We start from the raw sequence: 22107 nt of genomic DNA, 5'->3' as shown, positions 1-22107 counted from the left end.
ATATCTCCCTCACTGTGTAACTATGCATGTCAAGCTTCAGTATCCATCACTGAGAATATAAAATAAACAGAGCAGTAGTAATGAGATTACATAGAGGTGCATATAATTAGGGAGTAGAAGTGGGCAGAAATGGACATAATGCACATGAGATGTAAGGGGAAGAAAAAAAGCATGTGGTCTCTGAAGAAGATTGTTATTTTGCCAAAATTGACATGTACAGTATCTTTGACCAGTTTTGAGTCTTTTTCCATAGCCACCAAGTACTTTATTAAGAGTAATAGTGCACTTGTGACCTGAAAATCCTCTTATGAGGGTGGTTATTGACATAGTCTTTACAATTTTGGACAAGATGAAATAGAAACATGTCTTCCTATATCATTATTCAGTAGTAGTGAAAACATGTAGGTTGTTTGTAGAGCAAAGGCATTTTATCAGTGATCAACGGATAATTAACAGTGTTAACAGTATTGTACCACACTACAACTGAAGTAGTTACTTGTTCATCAAGTCTTAAATAGTTAAACTGACTAGTCAAGTAGGTAATTCCTTAAAATTTCCTTCAGCAATTCTAGTCATTTCAAATGGCATCAAAACAGAAGGAAATAAATTACTGGACATTTAACAATTAAACATAAACCCTTTACTGTCAGTAATGTGATACTGTTTTATGCATTTGTATCTGTTCTAAAGAAAATGTAATTTCTGAAATTTGTTTAAACCAGCTTTGTACAATATACTTAAATTAACTTCACTTCACAAAACATTGTAAATCAATGCATTTTATTTGTCCGACTTAAATAATTCAGAGTGTTTTGCTGACAGGAAGCTTTTACAAAAGTGGTGTTTACATAATGTGCACCCTTCAAAAACACAGAACTTCTTCTTTTAGAGAGGAAAACCAAATAAAACCATTCAAGTGCATTATATTAGTCCTAAAGCCAAGAACTTTTTTTTATTTTCGACATTGGCAAGTCATAGCAAGTGCACTGCTGCCTCAAAAGTCATCCATACATTTACTCCGATGCATTTAAATGTATAATATATTCTTTTGTCAGATTTAATGTTATATTAAACAAATTTTATTATGGAGCCTGTGTATTTAGTATTCGTAAGCTTCCCATATGAACACCATTTCCATGTTTACGCCTGTGTTAACCTCTAAAAAAATTTTTTTTCCCCCCCAGACTGTATAATAAATTGTTCACGTGATTGTCTTTGATTTCTGGCTAATCGTATAGGTAACATGTAGGTAGATCCCTGGAAAACATTAGGAAAAGATGATAAAGTAGCAAATATGATTAATTGCTTTTTGTTTGATTTGAATTCTACTGTTTTGAAGTGACCAGTGATAAGGAAGAAAAGTGTTTCATGATTACATTAATTAATTAGTTTTTATGGAGTCTGATGCTGACTTGCACTTGCTACGCCATTCATCCTTGCTTATTTAATAATGCTCTGCCTCCATATTCTGTTCTTCATATTGTCATGGAATCATATTTGGCAATTTTAGTTTAGCAGTACATTTCAGTGCTGTACACACTGCATCTTCTTTGTTTATTTTACCTCAAAAAAGGTCAGGTTAATCAAAAGTGAAGTGACTGTTCCATCCACAATTTTTTTGTTATAAAAATAATTTCAATTAAAGTGATTTTAATATAGGGCGGCACGGTGGCGCAGTGGGTAGCGCTGCTGCCTCGCAGTTGGGTGATCTGGGGACCTGGGTTCGCTTCCCGGGTCCTCCCTGCGTGGAGTTTGCATGTTCTCCACGTGTCTGCGTGGGTTTCCTCCAGGCGCTCCGGTTTCCTCCCACAGTCCAAAGACATGCAGGTTAGGTGGATTGGCGATTCTAAATTGGCCCTAGTGTGTGCTTGGTGTGTGGGTGTGTTTGTGTGTGTCCTGCGGTGGGTTGGCACCCTGCCCAGGATTGGTTCCTGCCTTGTGCCCTGTGTTGGCTGGGATTGGCTCCAGCAGACCCCCGTGACCCTGTGTTCGGATTCAGCGGGTTGGAAAATGGATGGATGATTTTAATATACTGGCAGAATTTGTTTTTTTAATTGTATTTTTTATTACACTCAAAATATGATCCTGCACAAATAGTACCCCCACTATAATGTTTTCCATCAAAATGCATAGAGTAATATTTGGCAGTTGCTTGAGGCTTTATTGAAGGCATCTAAGTAAAGAAGTGGAAAAAAATGTTAGTAGCACATCTGAACCATTTTAGATTACCCTTTCATCATATCAGCAGAACATAATCTAGCGTTTGAAAAGCAACTTTTAATTTGTTCTGCTTCTCATCAATCTTGTTATACAGTAACTTTCAATATGAGTTTAACTAGATGGTTATGCAATTTGATGCTATTATTATCCTATTGAATAGAGTTCAACACCAATATTTCAAGCATTTATTGATGCATTGTCCAGCACTAACCTCTCAGAAATGATTAGCAGCAACACTATAGATGGTCTCTTAAAATTACCTCATCCACTCTTACTTCATTTTATCCTTAAGTTGAATGTGGTGCAGTGGTTAATGGATCCTGAAATTTTCAATTCCTTGTCTACCCCACAATTTGAAGACTGCATGTTCTTTTGGCTTGGGTATTTGCATTGATGTCATGTTTCAGTTAGATTCCAATTCACAATGCCCCAATTCGTTTTAATACCGATTTTATTTTGACTGAATTAGTGTGCACTGATATATTTGAAATGTTGTTTTATAGAGAACATTAATATAATGTGACAAATTTCAGTAACACTTTATTTAAATGTTGTTTACCTAGTGACTTCATAACATAATGAGTGAGCATGGACTGACATCGCTCTATTATAAAAAAAAAAAAATCTTGGAAGGAGACGATACGTGAACTTCTCGGAAGACAATTTGACGTCCCGCAAGAGACACTTTAACGTCACGCGAGACAAGGAAGTGAGACAAAAGGACAGCTGCTGTACAGGCATTTAAATGATTGATGCACAGAGCGACAAGCAGAACACGCAGCTCGGCAGTAGCAGAAAGACAGCAGCTGAACAGTCCAACCTATTCACAACACGACAGGGTAGACGCGAAGTGGCTGGAGCATAGCGCGCCCCCGGTTTTGGGGGGAGGAATAGGCGAACGCAAAGCGAGCAGGGAGCAAAGCCCCCTATTTTAAGAAAAAATAGTTGATTAGTAATGAACAGTTAAAATCAGCATTTGAAAGATGTAGAACAAAATATCATTGCTGTGAAAAAAATTTTTTTCACAACTCCGCACTCATTCAAAATTCACCATAATTTAACTAACATATGTATCGCATCTATGTCATCTTGTGAATAATGTTATCATAAAATAATTAAATGTTACTTCTTAAATAATAAATGTTATTCAATAATCTATTAATGTGTTATGAATCTCCATGTAGACACCCTTCACTTAAACTGTTAGCGAAATGTATTCCCCCTATTGGACATTTAAAATCATGAATTAGATGAAATTAAAGATACAGTGGGAAGACTTGCATCTTTTTATAACTCTACAAGTTACTAATATCTTCAGTTGTTCACATGTAGCAGTCACGTTAATCAGTCTCAAAAACATGTCCTCATGATCCTCAGACAAAAAGGAAGCATTTTAAAACAAGGATCTAGAGTTGATGCTTGTTGACAGTGGCATTGAATTAATGGAACATAAAAGAAAAAGAACTGGCCATCGTGACTGACAATTCTGCTAATATTATCTGTGCAATACAGCATAATGAGCTACTTCATGCTGGCTGCTTTTTGCACACACTTGATTTGGTATCACTGCATGCTCTAAAAATTGCAGTAGTTGCCTGCTTGGTTGGCCGTCAGAGGTTTGTCACAAACAGTTAAAAAAAATTTTTTAAAGTCCGTGTAACAGTGAACTGTCCTTCATATATAAAATATGCTAGACCTACCTGTCTAAAGGTAATGTGGTAAATTGATAGAGGACACCTGTGAGAAGCAAAAATGAATGTGTCACTTTGATCGTCAAGTTCTATAAGTCCGTGTTTGTTGCAGAAGATCATTTCAACAGCCACAATGGGACAATATGATTGTTCTTGTGCATGTTGAGGATACTGGTGTGGTACTCGCTGTGCGGCTGTGCTGATCAAAGTCTGGACTGCAGAGTAATACAGTGTGCTAGCTGTAAGCTTTATTCAGAGCCATGAGAAGCAGGAGTGAATTCAGTTATTTACTGAATTGTAATTGATCTTTGTAGAGATATCCCTCATTTTTCATTCAAATTCTGACAAATTACACATCTTTTGAATGTGTTTTAAAAAATATGCCGCATTAACCATCTGATTCTGTTTTTACCTAGCAATTTTGTTGAACTGTCAGCTGTATTTATTAATTGCATTTACTAACTCCTTTGTACACATATGCTGATTGCTTTGAATTAGTGAAATAACCTGCTGCCTTGCAGAGCAATAAAATGAGCCATACAGGTAATACAGTGATTAATTAACATTGCTGCTATAGAGATCCAGGAGTCTCTGTGTGGATTTTACATATTTCCCCCACTGTTTTAGCATTGTATCACTGACCCCTCAAATATTTCAAGTCGTTCTCATAAAATATGGGAAGGAAAACCTCATGTATGCCTTAATTGTGCCTGTTTCTTACAGTTTGGTCAGAAAAATGCACACCAATATCCAGCTGGACACCATTTTTTAGGGCTCTGACAGTGCTCCTCCTGTTCCGCTTCATACAAAGGAGTAGATACTGGTCCTGCTGCTGTGTTGATGCCCTTCTATGGCCTTGCCCAGCTCTCCTCGTGTAACAGCCTGTCTCTTGATATCTCCTTAATATGACTGTGGTAGGAGACACAGTTTGTGACAACATGTATGGATGTGCCATCCTGGAGGAGCTGGACTAGCTGTGCAACCTGAATCAGCTGCATGTACTGCCTCATGCCACCAGTAGTGACAAGAGCGCTAGTAAAATGTAAATCTAGAGAAGAATCAGTCAGGAAAGATAAGGAGAGAGCAATTGTCTGTGGCCATCACCTGCAAAACCACTCCCTTTTTGGGGGTCATCTTGTTGTTGCCTCTCCAGTGCACTTGTTGTCACTTTCATTTGCACCAAAGCCGGTGAAGTTCATTCACAATCGCTTATGCTTCCTAACTGAACAGATGGATTGATATCCCTGAAGCTTAAGTGACTTGGTGTTAGAATGTGATGTTAAATGTTCCCTTCATTTTTTTTAAACAGTATTTTTTGGGGGTAAACAAACATCACATAAATCCACAAACAGTGCAAAAATGGGAAACAGGAATTCTAAAAACTCGGTGAAACCAAATGTTTCTTTCCTTGTGTTCATAGATATACATATTGGTGGTATAAAAAGTCATCTTATTTGTCTCAGTCCAAGGTTTTTAAGTCTTTAGTTTTAACATTTAGACTGTAACTACATAGATGCCATTGTGAACTACAAGAACAGGCACAGTGTTTTTTCAAATTTATATTAAAACAAAAAAAAAGTTTTACTTAAAAACACAATTTCAAAATTAATGCATACTTTGTAAAAAAAAAAAAAAAAACAACTTCAACTTGAAAAGCACCAAATGTTTTCTTTAACAGCTACTTTATGTTAATGTAGTCTTTTAATAACCTGCATGTCGACAAAACTTTTTTTTTTTACACTGTTACAATAGTGTCTCGTATCATGTCAAAGCAAAACAGTCAGTATGCAGATTTCAAGGGATAGAAATTAACATGGCCAGAAAGGTGGCTGCCCAGTTAAGTCAGTCTTAAACCAATTTTTTCACTAAAGTATGCTTTTATTTACTTGTCACGTGGGAGGAATTACTGAGTAAGAGAAGTTTCTAAGTGTCTAAAGAGTTATAAGTTAAATGATATACAGGTAAAATTCCGTTACAACGAATATCTTTACAACAAAATTTTCATTACAACAAAGTATTTTTATGGTCCCGACAGTTTCCCCATATGACACGAGTCTATAGAAATCTCATTACTACAAAGTACATTCAGCAGATACTTTCATTACAACGAAGTGCCCAAAAGACCTTGAAATGCCTGAATGAATCATCCACAGAGCAGTTAGTTCTGTGGCCGCAGCTCAGTTGTGCTCAACAATCCCCCAAACAGAAAGTGTAAATTTTTTTGCTTTCTTCGAACATTCCTCGTACTGTTTTTGCCTTTTTTGTTTCCTGCGAATTTCAGTGATACCTTTTGCTTATTGCTCGTCAACATTTAAAACATCCATTGGAATTTAACTCATTGTCACCTTTCTATAGAAACAGCAGACATGAAAAAACAATAACAGTTCATAGATTAATAAAGTATCTATTAGAAAAAAAACTTTATTTTTTGCAGCTCTCGATTGCGGCAAAAAGAAAAAAGACGTTGCCAGTGAATTTGGAATTTCGCTATCGCTATCGACGCTGTCAACTTTCTTGAAAGACCAAGCAAAAAGAAAAATCTCGGGTTGCAAACGTATGTGAACTGCTGCATTTGAAGACATCGAAAAAGCAGTTTTTATGTGGTTCAGTGATGCGCGTTCGAGAAACATTCCTATTAATGCGGCACTCATTTAAGAAAATGTCAGGTTTGTAAACTCTCTTGGAACCTCCCCCAACTAGACGACACCCCGAAGAGCATCCCGAAGTCCAAACTCCACGTCTATGGAAGACTGTTTATCTGTTGCTGGGGCAAAAGCCGGCTCAAGGGTGTGCTGCGCCTCTCAGCTATGCTGCTTCTCTCCGCCAAAGCAAGCAGAAAAGATATCAATGGGTGATATGCAAGGAACATTGTAAATGCAGGTAACAGGATTACTTGATCACTGATCTGCTGTGTCTGTGTATAGCAGAGTGCAGATCACGCTACAATAAGTAAGTGTGCCATTCCTGTTTCAAGCTGAATAAAGCTGGTTTTTCTAAATAACTGAGACTCAGCCTCGTGTTTTGGGGTGCAAGACAGGGACTTATACCACGACCCCGATCTTTTATGATTTGCTTTTGTGGTGCTTCACTGCAGCGCTATGAGCCTGTTGTTACCCTGCCCCGGCAACGGACAAACAAGCTTCCACAGACGTGGCAATTGCGCTTCAGGACACACTTCAGCATGTTGTTAACATGGGGGGGGGATGGGGGGGTTCTCTCAAAAGAGTTCAGAAACCTCACAATATGAAGAAGAAAAGGATGATTCGGCTCCTGATTGATAACTGTGCTGCCCACAACATGCTTCCACATTCAGATAATCGCTTTGAATACCTCCCACCCAATTGCACAGCAGCGCTTCAGCCATTGGATTTGGGCATCATTCGCACCCTGAATGTGTATTATCGCAAGGAAATGCTGAGAAAAATTCTCGTCGGCATAACTTGTAGGCAGGAGGAGATTAAAATTAATGAGAAAGAAGCTATTGAAATGATTGCAAACGCTTGGGCGCAAGTTAAAGAAAGCACTATAGCAATACAGAATCTCAATACAACAACATTTTCTTTACAACAAAATATTTTTTAGGTTCCTGGGAGTTCATTGTAACATAATTTTACCTGTAATTGAAATGATTTTACATTCTTGTTTCTGTAATACTTTACATAAAACTGTATAAAATTATATTCAGTTCTTTGAAGCTACTTTTCTATGACTATAACTTTTGAAACCTTTCATCATTGTGTCCTAGATTTTAAATAAGAGGTATGTACAAATTGTGAAAAAACATAGCCCCTATATATGTTCAGTATTACTCCATGTACATCTGTCCATAATTGCTATTTTCTAATTGTATGTATTTGTCTTTATTTTTAGGTATTCGCTACAGTACAGATGTATGTGTTGATGAGGTAAAAGCTTTGGCCTCCCTAATGACCTACAAATGTGCAGTTGTTGGTAAGTACCACCTTATGATAATAACTGGGTATGGCACAGCACTGATCGGTATGGGTGTGTCATTAATTTCCAGTTTTTAGCCAGTACAGAATTAATTACAGGTATGCAAAGTTTTAGTTAAATACTACTTTTTACTGATTAAGTCATTTTCATTTATTATTTATTTGACTCGAATAAATGTAAATCTATATTCTTCCAATAAAAATACATAATGTGCATTGAATAGATGGCCTGAATGGTATCTCACTCATATGAAAGTCAGTCAGTCAGCCATTTTCTAACCTCCTTTCTCCAGAATAGGGTTGCAGGGCGTCCTTGAACCTATCCCAGCTAGCATAGTGTGCAAGGCTGGTACAAACACTAGAAAGAGGACCAGTCCATCACAGGGTGAGCGCACACACTAACACATCAGACACACTCTAAGGCCAATTTTAATGTTGCAGATTCACCTAACCTCTATGTCTTTGTACAGAGGGAGAAAACCGGACCACCCGGAGGAAATCCACGCAAACACAGAGAGAACATGCAACCTTTACACAGGGAAGGATATGAAAGTAATATGCCTAAATGACTATCCTCTATTGCTATGCATTAGAGGAGAAAATGAAATTATTTGACTGGCTTTGTGCAGCATTTGGGCACAACACAAATACAAGAGTATGTACCTTCACATCGTTGCTTTTTTTGGATCTTGCTATTTTTACATCACCCCTTCCATATTATAATTTGTCCCATATAGCGTCCATGTAGTTTAAGCACAATATGGAAAAAATAAAGTAGTAAAAGAAGTACAAAGCTCATCTGTTGCTTCTTTCCAGCTTTTCCCCCGGTCTGTGAACCTGACAATTTCATGTGTTTTCCTAGTTTCTTTGTGTGAAAAACTCCTTGAATTAAATGAGTGCCCAGTTTATAATGTATGTTATTTTCTGTTTAAAAAATGTTTTGAACTATTTGATGTATTGCTTAATGTACACAGATGTTTTCTTGCTTTTATTCACAAATTCCCTCAGCTGAGAAAACAGAAACAATCCATCCATTTATTTGAATAAAGACACAGTCACTTGTTTTTCTTGTGTTTATAAAGAACACTCTTTATAGTCTGTCAGCTACACTCTAAAAAAAGGGAGATTTTACGCTGTGATGTGCAGCCCAGAAGCAATTACGGTAATTCAAATTGTGAATAAAGCTGCAAGACATATCCTTTGTCTTTCAGATGTTCCATTTGGAGGGGCCAAAGCGGGAGTGAAGATTAACACAAGAAATTACTCTGTGAGTCCATTGTTTGTAAGAGTTACTACGTGCTTGTGCTGAAATATATTTTTCACAAATAAAATACTCATTTACTTTTACATAACCTATTTGTTATGCAAAGAATTGCTTATTAACTGCATCACAATTTGCATGCAGTTATAGGGAAGGTTTTAAGTTTTGCATTAAGTACAGTGTACTGTTTAGTCATTACTGAGTTACCAAGTATTGTACAGTATGTGGATTTTAATTTGCAGTGCAAGGAAGTGTAAACTACACCCCTAAAGTAGATCAATGAATGGAATGGAAATAAACTTAGACATCATGTATGTTTATAATAAGTACTTCCCAGGCTTCTTGTGAGGTGCACAAAAGAAAAAGTGACATCTACAGTTTGGTGCTTTGAGGAAATTTTTCATATAATTTTATTCAGTTCGGTGATGTGGCCAGCCAGTTGACCATCGTCTTCATCCTTACTTTGCAATATAACCGTGACCATAAATACACCAGTGAATCCACCAAGGTATGGTGGAAAAGAAAAATCAAGGAATAGCCAAATCAAAGCCCAGATCTGAATTCCATCAAGATGCTGTGTTGGGATTTGAAATGGGCTATGCATGTAAGATAGCCCTTAAACATCACACAGCTAAAATAACTGTGCATGGAGGAGTTGGAGAAACTTTCTCCTAGTCGATATCAGAGATGGGTAGACAGTTATAGGAAATCCAACTTGAGGCTGTTTCTGCCAAAGGGCATAAAGTGAATTTTGTGAATTTCCCATTGGGATTAATAAAGTATCTATCTATCTATCTATCTATCTATCTATCTAAAGGGCTATTACAGCCAAGGATGTACTTACTTTTTGCACAGACAGAAATGGTATATCTGTTAATTTTTTGTTGGATAAATCACATTTTTATTTTTTATTTTTATTTTCAGTTTCATCACTTTTATCTAAAAATGCTGTTTAAAAAAAGAACAAATCTTGAAATTATTTCATGGGATGTAGTTAGTTTTTCACATGAATGTAAATGGCAACATATGATGCTTGTAGTGTTTTTGCAGTATGTTTTGCAATCACACTCTACTAGATGAAACACTACAAATGTAGAGAAATTAATGTAAGGGGAACTTAAGATCATAGCTTCTTTACTATAATATTAACAGGCTTAGAAGCAAAGGTTTTCACTGCATGCTCGAGTATTTTAGTGTCATCTTTCTCTGTCTTTTATAATAGTTAGATACGTCGTCTTAATTGATGGTACTAATCTATACAAACTGTTTTCATTTTATTTTACATTCAACATGTACCCTCCCCATAAATGTGTTTTCTATATTGATTATTCATAGTTTTTTGTTTTGACTTTATCATGTTACATTTTTTTGTAATATACTGCTGTCAGGAGTGCTATGTGTTTATATAATGAAGACCATTATCAGACAGAAACAAGAATGATTTGGAGCACCACTGTTTAAAATGTAATATTTTTAAAAAAAATAAACCAGCTTATTTCTGTGTTCATATATTTCCATTGTGTGCACATGCAAAAACTAATTTTCCTAAAAAAGCTGAATTGTTATTTATGATAATGATGATATAATATTATTAATTCACTTTTTTATAGGATAGCGAATTAGAAAAAATCACAAGACGATTCACTATTGAGTTGGCAAAGAAAGGTTTCATTGGTAAGTGAAATATTTCTTAACAGATATTCTACTTGGAAGTTAAGCAATGCACTCTTAATTGCTAAGGCACTGGATCTCAAACCCCAAGATATTAGGCCCTGTAAATATATATAAGTAGTAAACCACTAATCAAACCAATAACCACACAACTGGGGCTAAGACGGGCTTAACTGACTTGCTCAGGGTCACACAACAACAACAACATTTATTTATATAGCACATTTTCATGCAAAAAGTAGCTCAAAGTGCTTTACATAATGAAGAAAAGAAAAAATAAAAGACAAAATACAAAATTAAAATAAGACAACATTAGTTAGCATAGACTGCGGTGGGTTGGCACCCTGCCCGAGATTGGTTCCTGCCTTGTGCCCTGTGTTGGCTGGGATTGGCTCCAGCAGACTCCCGTGACCCTGTGTTCGGATTCAGCGGGTTGGATAATGGATGGATGGATAGTTAACATAGAAAAGGAGTAAGGTCCGATGGACAGAAAAAAAAAAAAAAAAAAACTCCAGAAAGCTGGAGAAAAAAAATAAAATCTGTAGGGGTTCCAGGCCACGAGACCGCCCAGTCCCCTCTGGGCATTCTACCTAACATAAATGAAATAGTCCACTTTGTAGCTAGGGTTCTCACGGAGTCACTTGATGGTGATGGTTATACAGACTTCTGGCTTTTAATCCATCCATCATTGTTGGAACATCATGGTGCTTTGGGTAGATGGTGGTGGCCAAAAGGACACCGGAAAAGGAAACAGAAGAGAGAGTAGGGGTTAGTACAGATTTTGAATGAATAGTTATTATAATGAATTGGATATACAGAGTATCAGGATTTAAATTACAGTGACGTTATGAGAAGGCCATGTTAAAGTAATGTGTTTTCAGCAGTTTTTTGAAGTGCTCCACTGTATTAGCCTGGCGAATTCCTACTGGCAGGCTATTCCAGATTTTAGGTGCATAACAGCAGAAGGCCGCCTCACCACTTCTTTTAAGTTTTGCTCTTGGAATTCTAAGGAGACACTCAGTTGAGGATCTGAGGTTGCGATTTGGAATATAAGGTGTCAGACATTCCGATATATAAGATGGAGCGAGATCATTTAAGGCTTTATATACCATAAGCAGAATTTTAAAGTCATTTCTGAATGACACAGGTAACCAGTGTAGTGACGTCAAAACTGGAGAGATGTGCTCGGATTTTCTTTTTCTTGTTAGGATTCTAGCAGCTGCATTCTGCACTAGTTGCAAACGATTTATGTCTTTTTTGGGTAGTCCTGAGAGGAGTGCGTTACAGTAATCTAGTCGACTGAAAACAAACGCGTGAACTAATTTCTCTGCATCTTTCGATGATATAATGATGATGATTACAGTTCTCAATCTCTGCATTACACAATAAAATGTTATTGCCATCATTCCAATGAAAGTTACTTTTGAATTACCCAGTTTGATTATAAACTTTCAAGTTTGTGGCAACATTATGTGCTTGGTAGGAGTATGAGCAGCATTAAGTACAGTTGGCAGCGAGTGATAATTAAACATAAGAACATAGTTCAGAATGACTAGGATATACAGTACATTTATTTACAAATAGATATTGACCTTTTAGCAACTAAAATGAAAGCTACATCTTCTGACAGATGTATGAACCCCCCAACTTTGAACATCAGTTCCACATGAGTATTTTACCGTCGATCAGAATGACTACTTACTACAATCTAACTGGGCATACGTTGCATATAATTTAAAAGATCTTGCCCAGGATTTCATGTTATGAAATGATGATATGAGGCTTACTTAATGGGCCTGGCAGGGCTGTTTTTCACACATTGGTACAGTTTGCTGAATCTGATTAATTTTTAAAGAACAAGGAGTGTTATCCAGTGTCACTGACAACAATATGGAAATTGATAATTATTATGCAACATTTAGTACGCAGAGTTTTAATTTGTGTACAGTAGTATGTATAGACCCATGATGCCTCAATTACTATAAAAGTGAGATGGTAGGAGACATTGTGTTCTTTATAGTTCAAAAGAAAAAAAAAATGAAGTGCATTTAATGGGTTTGAGCTTACACAAGCAATTTTGTCTTTATTACATGTACACACAAAATCCTAAAGAGTAGTCCAGTAAAGACAGAAACTGTGCACTTACTGTATGTAGTTCTCCTAAGACAAAACGCTCCAACATCATTAAGATGCATTGATACAAATTTTTATGTTGTGCCATCTATTGGAATGACAAATGCAATCAATGCATTTTATTACTACATCTATTTGTGATGCGCCATCTGTTGGAATGACAGAGACATAGCAACCAGACAAACACACACTTTTCTCTTCATTAGGGTGGATGGTACATGAAAAATCATTTTCCACATTCATCTATGAACACAAAACTTATGCAATTCACAGACCAAATGAATGCCTGTGTGTACCTGATCTAATTTAGGACAGTAAACTTCAATGTTTTAAACCATTGATAAACAAATAATGGAAAATCCTTAACAATGTAGATATACCCAGCATTGTTTATTGACTAGATTTCTAATCATTAGGGTATTGCAACTCCTCCTTTCATGTAAAATAGGGTCTGGGTTAACCAGAACCTGTCCAGGTTACAATGGAAGCAAGGCAGGAACAGGCCATGGATGAAATAATAATCCATTCCATGGCATATTTCCTAAAACCAGCTAGTATTATCCAGGTTTTCTTTCTTTCTTCCTACATAAATATAATGCATGTATAGTTAATATATAAATTAATTGGTTAAGAATGTGTTTTATTATTAATTTGTTTATTATTAGTTTACTCATAAGAACCCACTCTGACCATCACATCTTTAAATAATTTATAATAAAGATGGCCATTTAAAGTTATGTAGACATGACTAAAAGTGAAACCAAGAACCTCAGGTTAACATGGCAAATGCCTCAGTGGACCAAAACAAACCTCTGCACTTGCAGTTGATTTAATACAATAAGCAAATTAATATGGTAAATTTTTAGTATGAATCATTACATTGTTGCATTACTAAGTTAAACATTTTGAGTTATATTATTTACCTGTTTATATAAATCTACTGCTACATCTGTTATTAACCTGAATGTCCATTCGCTATTATTCTGTAGATTAATATGTATTAGTATACTAATAGATTTTCATTCTTCATCCATATTTACAATATAGGTCCTGGTATTGATGTCCCTGCCCCTGATATGAGCACTGGAGAACGAGAGATGTCCTGGATTGCTGACACATATGCAAATACGATGGGTCACAATGTAAGTAGCATTATTTAAAGGACAGACCCTTGAAAATATGTTAATTTGAACAGGAGGTTACTTCTGTAGGCTCCATAAACATTTTTCATGTGCAGTCAGGTATCTATAAACCAGACTGTAAAAGTATTTAATATGTACACAACACAAATAATGAGAAGAAACGACACATTTTACAAATAACAGGACAATGCAGTGTTTTGTCAAGCTGCTGCTTGTTTTACTGTGAATGTCTACAGTGTATGTGAATGAGCTTTATTCAAGGCTGGTTCCTGATTTGCATTGGATGCTTCCAATATATGACTGTGCTCTGTTGGGCCCTTGAGCAAGGCCCTTGACCTGCTATTGCTTCGTCCTGGGTATAACTTTAATTTGCATCCAGGCCTGCAAGCAGGTCCTCCAAATTACTGGGAAAATTTGGGGGTTGGTAGCAGAATTGGCACTCCAGCCACCAATAAAAAAACCTCACATTGTTCCAGTGTGGTGCACTTAGGTTTGTCATGTGGTGCACATGCTCCCAACCTCTCCCCTTACAGTATAGCCTCCAGAGGATTAATGGGTTTATGTTTACAAACTACACACTTTATGATTTCAAATTAGAGTTCAAATTAGAAACCTTCTTTTCTATAAGACCTTAAATGAATACTGTGAACGATGCTGCATATCCCCTCTTTGACACACCATCACTGAATACTTTTAGCCAATTAATTATTCAGCAGAAGTGTGTCAAAATCATTATTCAAGCTCCTTCATATTTAAGGCAGAGAGCCTTTAAAATGCCTCGCTTGTTAGCCAAGTCAGAAGTTTTTTGTATTCTTTTTTGCAAGTTTTCTGTGTTCTTGTAGAATGTTCTTTGTAAAATATTTCTGTACTTCTTGAGCTTCTTTGAAAGCTAGGTTTCCCCTTGAGAATCCATTTGGCTATCCATCTAGCTATCTGTCTGTCTTGACCCTGATTGATTATTTAGTCTTTCCTCTATTGAACATTAAAGATGGATTGAAATTACAATGGAAAATAAGCTTAGAATTGGAGTCTGCTAAAGTATGGTCAGTATATTCATTACCACTGTTGAGTCCTGCACAGATGAGCTCTGCCAGTACTTGACTGATGAAATCAGAAGAGCCTTTTGTGTGTGTGTGTGTGCGTGTGTGCGTGTGTGTGTGTGTATGTGTGTATACAAGGAATAAATATTCAACAAAATATATACATCTGGTTAGCTAAGAGATACTTCCTGTACCTTAAAGGCACATAAGCTCTTCTAACTTTTGCCGTTTAGAGTAGACCGTTCTGCTGAAATGACATATCCTGCTTAGGTCAAGCCAATACTGTTATAGAAGTATCCAAAATACTACAGGAGCTGATTGTTGGTGTCATGATGCTTACTGGTCTTAAAAAAAAAAAAAAAAAATGTAAGATCATCTGATGACAAATAGGTTAAATATAAAACTGTACCCTGTGCTTTTAATCCCACATAAGAAATTCTTTGCTCATACGCTGTATCTACTAGAGCAGTGTTTCCCAACCTTTTTTGTGCCACGGCACATATTTTACATTAGAAAAATCCCATGGCACACCACCAAACAAAAATGTCACAAAAAGCATATGTAAGGAAATATAATGATCTTCTAGTTTCAATTTACTCACAATTTAAACGTTTAGTTGAAAACAACGCTGATATACACGCAGGAATTGAAGAAAGACACACATGAAGATCTTCCTCAACAGCTCTGAGTCTCTCTCTTTTTTTAGTTTTTATAGCAGTCATTCTTGAAAAGCCAAGCTGACATAGGTAGGTTGTGGAAAATGGGAGCAGGGCTGAAATAGTTCTGCTTGCCAGAATGGGGAACTCCTTGGCAGCAGTCAGCCAAAAACTGTCCAAAAGTAGATCAGCAAAGCTCAGCTTTAAACCACGATTTTCTCTCAGTACAGTTATTTTCTCCTGCAAAGTCATGTCTTTCCAACTACAATTGAGTTATATGGGTTCCTAACCCAGTGAAGGCAAACAGTGAAAACTGAAGGGAAATAAAATGACAACTTCTGTTCAAGAGTTTTCAAATGCTTGCCTATTGTCTCACACAGTGCAGCAATGTTGATACCTTGCCATTTCTGGGTGTCAAGGTTGGCACTTTCCACATATTGTTGCCAGAGCTGCACCGTTAAACGAAATCCATTTATTTTATCTGCACTTGTGAGCAGGTTTTCATTTTCGGCCTTGCATCATGTGTTCAGGTCATTTAAATGTTGAAATATATCTGCCAGACATGCCAGTCTTACACACCACTCATCACTTGAAAGCAGCTTAGCGTCATCACACCTCTCATTTGTCAAAAACACTTTTAGTTCCTCCCGCAGCTCATACACACGGGCTAAATCTTTGCCACGGGACAACCACCGGACCTCCGTATGCAGCAATAGCACTTTATGCTCCGCTCCCATTTCCTCACACAATGATGCAAACATGCGACTTTTTACAGGTCTTGTCTTCGCAAAGTTTAAATGCGCACAACATCGTCCAATACAGGAGCTAGCTCTGCTGGTAAATGTCTTGGCAACGAGTGCCTCACAATGCAGAAAACAATGCGTCCCAAGTAACATCTGGATGTTGCTATTTCACTCTGCTTACAAATCCTTTGGCGCGCCCGAACATGGCAGCTGCTCCATCAGTGCAAACACTTACGCAGTTTTCCCACTTAAGTCCCCCTTGTTCAAGGTACTTTGATACAACTTGAAAAATGTCATCTCCTGTTGTTCTTTCTGGCAATTCCTTGTGAAACAGGATGTTTTCTCAGATGGTGTCTCCGTCTACAAAGCGCACATTTGCCAAAAGTTGTGCATGTTCACTGATATCCGTAGATTCATCGAGTTGCAATGCAATTTTTCCACTGACGTGCAACTTTTCCAAAATGATCCTTTCAATGTCTGCAGACATGTCATCAATACATCTGGCAATTGTATTATTTGAGAGAGGGACTTGGGCTATTTCTTTAAGAGCGTCAGGGCCAAGCATCTCATTTACAATGATTTTGCAGGCAGGTAGTATTAATGGCTCTGCCACCGCGTGTGGCTGTTTTGATTTGGCGGTGAGTTCAGCAACTTGGTAGCTAGCTTTGAGAGTTCTCTTGTTCGTCTTTGTGGTTTTCCTCACTAAAGCTGCCTGTTTCTTAGTCTGTTCACGAAGTTGAATAAAATAGTCTGTGTTCTTGTTTTGAAGTGATGGGTGTTTTGTTTGGAGATGGCGTTTAAGTTTGCTAGGAACCATGGCACTGTTGGACATCTTTTCCCCACATACCAAGCACAACGGAATCGGCTCGGTTGGTTCCCTGGTAACAGTAAATCCAAAGGAAAGATAACTTTCATTGTATTGTCTTGAGCTCACCTTTTTTGCTTTCTTCTGACCACTACTCATACTAGGGCCTTCATCTGGGTCACAGTTTTCTCCAGAACCCAGTTCGGATAGTGTACTTCTTCTTTTCAGATATTTATCCATCGCTATCACTGCTGTCACAGCCAAAGCATCACTAATTCTTTTGTTTGAATGGCACCATGTAGATACAGATTAATTAGCCATCTGCTGCCACCTAGCGGAAGAGTATTTAATTGTTCTGTCTGTCACTGTCGCATAGACAAACGAAGACAAATTATTAGCAGTAAATAAATAATAATTTTCAGACCAATTAAGTGAAATTGGATAATTTTCCACGGTACACCTGATGATCTCTCACAGCACACTAATGTGCCGCGGCACAGTGGTTGGGAATCACTGTACTGGAGTGTCTCCTTTGGATGTAGAGAAACCCTGTTTAATGGTGTGTTATCTGTCATTGAGCAAGATTTACATGCATACTGCCAGCATACAGTAAATGTCCATCCATTATCCTCAAGGTATTGAGGAGTCTTTTCCTTGTTTTGTGGTCAGTTAGATGTACAATTTGTCCTTACAGTTCTTTATCTAGATTCATCAGTGGGTGGTGGCTAGGAATGCTCCATTCAGGTTTTGAAGGCCAATACCAATCAACAATTTCATGTTACTTGATTGGTTGATTCTGATACAAATTCCATTTTTTCCCCGTTTATCCCTAACTTTTTACACTAAGCTCCTTTATAATCATATGCATAGAAGCCTTGTGTCCTATATTAAAGTGCATTTTTATAATTAAACTACAGACCACAGATGTTAACTGTTAATTTTTTTGTCAGTGACAATTAAAATACTAAAATAAATCAAATTTCCTTAAAATACATGCTAATTTGTACAAAAGTATTGATCCATTTTATATATATAATATATATATGGCATAAAGGAAAATAAAATGCTTCTCAAAATTATAAGCTGGCATACTTTTTTTGTTTTTTAAAGTTTCCATTTCTTATTAAAAAAGTATGTATATACACATACTCAAACAATCAATTAATTGGTAATGGCAATTAAATAATTCTTAAATGCAAATATACCTGCACTGATAGGTTTTAATCATTACTTGCACTACAGCTTTTTTTACTGTTAAAGTATACATCTGCTATGTCCATACAGGTGTGTGTGTGTGTGTGTGTGTGTGTTTTTTTTTTTTTTCTTCAGTGCAACAGCAAGCTCGCTGTCCAAACTCAGACAGTGTCCATTTTAATTTAAAGGACAAAGTAAAAGTAGCTTTTATCATTGTTTGTCTAATTGTACAGGATGACTCCTCTACTTCCTTTTTCGCAGTTTATTACTCCACTTACTTTAACGTAAAGGCTAATATTCTAGTCGTCTCTTGTAAAAACAAGCATTGACTTGCTTTGTTATACTACAGGAAATTTGCAGCACAAAATTGTGTACTGGCTCAATTACCGGAATACCTTGCGTAAAGGAGCACTGCAACTAAATTACTAAACAGCCGAGACCGAAAAGATCGTTTTTTTTGTGATGGGCCAATTTACAAATCTCCAATGTATTTTTTTTTTTTTTTTAAGTGAAACCCGGTTGATTTAGATCTAATTGATTGAAGCGTCTGTAGTGGTGGCTTGGCCAAGAACTGGTGCTGAGCGTAGTGGTTGGGTTACTACTACAGAAAAAGAAATGTCCAGGGGCCTCATGTATAAACGGTGCGTACGCACAGAAATGTTGCATAAGAACGTTTCCACGTTCAAATCTCGATGTATAAAATCTAAACATGGTGTAAAGCCACGCACATTTCCACGGTAGCTCATACCCTGTCGTACGCAAGTTCTCTGCTTGGTTTTGCGGCACCCAGCATCAAAGCAGTGCTACTGTTCCTGTGTGGTTTCCCTTTCTTTTTTAAATCCACATCCCTGACGCAGCTTTATAAATACACTGAAATTAACCACATATTGTTTATTAGTTTAATGCATCTGATTGTAATTAACCTGTAACAATATAATGGTCCACAGAATGGTCAAACTATTCTAAATACCATAACTGCTTTAGCGTTGTTACTCTCACTGTACCTTCTTCTTCTTCTGTCAGCTGCTCCCGTTAGGGGTTGCCACAGCGGATCATCTTTTTCCATATTACTCTCATTGTACCACTCGGAGTATTTATATCATTGTATCTGAGTGTGAATCACAGATCTACAGCAATTGGAAAGAGAATTATCGGTATACAGCATCAAGCACATGCTGCCTCAGCCATTCGCTATTTGAACTGCTCTCATCCGACCAACGCTTCACAGCCTTTCCTATTCGGACCTTGTGGTTCACAAACAGTTTCATCCCAAGAACTATATACGCACTCAATCAGTCCATCAAGTGCTCCTTGTAGAACTGTTTGTACTTGCAAGTTACCGTGAGGTAATTGTACTTATACAGTTATAATATTGCACAACCTGAGCCACTTTATAAAGCGCATATTTACATATGATGACAACATCATTTTTAAGATGAAATGGAGCAAAATATATTGATTATATTATACAGATAAAACTTTAACTACACGGTGCCACAGCGCTAGCGAGAAACTTGAGCTTCGTTCACGGTTTGTTCCTGCCTCACGCTGTATTCATGCTGTGGCTGGCACAACACTAGAAGGATAGTTGGATAGAATAATTAAACATTAGGAAGATATTTCGATGTTCCTTAAAAGTTTTGAAGAATCGGCGTTCTAAGCTTATAGATGACTTAACGTCGTCTACAGAGCTGATTGTGTGGGGATTGGGTATTTGGAGAAAGAAAAGTAAGGACAGAAATTGGGGGTTAGTACATTTGAAAAAGACAGTACTTCTGTAATAAAGCATTTCATTGAAGGTCACACATGGCGCAGCAAGCATCTTGCGTAAGACATGAACAATCACTGCGCCACCGTGTTCCCATGTTTAATAACATGCTTTAACTCATATCATCATGAAAATGATATCACATATACTTCTCAGTATTTGATTATTCAGAGAGCTGTAATATTACGAATGTAATGGATTCTGTGTCCTGTCAGAGGAAGAGCACGTAGTGATTCAGGCACATATCATCATGAAAATGATATCACATATACTTCTCAGTATTTGATTATTCAGAGAGCTGTAATATTACGAATGTAATGGATTCTGTGTCCTGTCAGAGGAAGAGCACGTAGTGATTCAGGCACATAGAGCACATATAAGATCAAGTACAAAACAAAGCATTTAACGTGCTACTTTAGTTACAATGGGATTTGAGAAACTAGTAAACGATTTTAAGATGAAGTTTATGATGTTCTACTTTAATGACAAAATAAACTACATGATTAAAGTAAAAATTTCGAGATTAAAGTTGACATTTCGTGCTTTTTTTCACACTGTGTGGCTTTTTTTTTTTTCACTGTACCCTACTAAGCTTTCATATGACACTCAGACGGTGGGCTACGAGTTGCCTTTTCACGCCGACTTTGATATGTGACAACTTCTTTTTTTATTTCAGGCACTGTGCAACTTTGTGAACTTGAGCTTTCGAGTTTCTCCGACACGCTATGTCACTCGATCAACTTCCTTTTGTTGCTTATATAACCGTTTAGTACGTTTTTCTTTGCCTCCATTTGATATTCGCTGAAATTCTTCAATTTTTCCTCGTACTTTTGCCATTGCCTTTTCACAGAACGCTGAGCTTAAGGGCTATTTATATTGATTTGCATATTCAAAGAGGCGTTATTCTGGGAGGAGTTGGGGCGGGACAGCAGGCGCATGCACGAGCGTTACTTTTCACGCTGACCGGGATTTATGTAGCAGAAGAACGTGGAAGTTGGCGAATGCACAGATTTATGCATCTGGATTTTTCTCTGCGTAAGCACATTTCGGCTTTTGTGCTTACATCATGTTATAGTGCGAATTCTACACAAGGCATTATACATAAGGCCCCAGGTCAGTGATCTTCCAGTATGGTGGCCCTAAATTACAAACTTCTTATGCACTATGATCTGATAATATTAAATGTAGCTTTTTGGTCATACTTTGACTATGTAAAACCTCATTCTCTCTTAATGTAACATTTTTCTCTGAAAAATGAGTCAAATCTTACCATATTTAACAGTTACTATCAAATTATAAATTCAAGTTCTGAATATAAATTTAGCAGATTCTCTGTTATTATAGCACCTAGTTATGCAAAATTTGCATATGTTTTATTTCATAAATGCTCAGTGTTTTAATTACATTTGCCTCCATTGCCGTCAATATTGAACGTGACAGAGGAGGTACAGTGAGCTGAGTTAATATATTATCTTTGGATCCAAGAATTTTTTTTTTTTTTTAAGTTGGGGTGCATTTTAGGTTAAGCTACAAATCACATGAGTCAGAAAGCCACAATTGAACTTATGCCACCATGGCAGCATGAAAACTTAATTCAAGAATCTGTTTGGTATCAAGTTGCTATAGAGACACTAAGGGTTGTTAGGATAAGGAATGTACCATTTGAAAGCAGAAGTGTTCTCTTTTTTCATTCCTTTGTATCTTAAAGGAATCAATTCCTTTTCAGGAGAATAAAAGTTTGAACCTGCTCGCTGATTGGCTGTTCTTGAAAACAGATCTTCTTCTTTCTATAAAAAAAGAAAAATGTATAAAGAACAAAAATAAACTTGA

General features: G+C 36.9%; 2 protein-coding genes across 2 annotated transcripts in view; one reads left to right on the top strand and one right to left on the bottom strand.

The window, feature by feature from the left end:
- sncga (synuclein, gamma a) overlaps positions 1-22107 on the bottom strand; it is a 405959-nt gene that overhangs the window by 282046 nt on the left and 101806 nt on the right. The gene's annotated exons all lie outside the window — the stretch shown is intronic.
- glud1a (glutamate dehydrogenase 1a) overlaps positions 1-22107 on the top strand; it is an 83353-nt gene that overhangs the window by 28198 nt on the left and 33048 nt on the right. Inside the window, exons 2-5 of the mRNA XM_028795181.2 lie at positions 7782-7862; positions 9076-9131; positions 10736-10799; positions 13977-14071. Of these exons, the coding sequence (XP_028651014.1) occupies positions 7782-7862; positions 9076-9131; positions 10736-10799; positions 13977-14071 (296 nt within the window). The remainder of the gene's footprint in view (positions 1-7781; positions 7863-9075; positions 9132-10735; positions 10800-13976; positions 14072-22107) is intronic.

This window comes from Erpetoichthys calabaricus, chromosome 2 (genome assembly GCF_900747795.2).
Source record: "Erpetoichthys calabaricus chromosome 2, fErpCal1.3, whole genome shotgun sequence".
In the NCBI taxonomy this organism is placed as follows: domain Eukaryota; kingdom Metazoa; phylum Chordata; class Cladistia; order Polypteriformes; family Polypteridae; genus Erpetoichthys; species Erpetoichthys calabaricus.
Note: the sequence above shows the minus strand (reverse complement) of the source record. Positions and strands in the feature narration are given on the sequence as shown.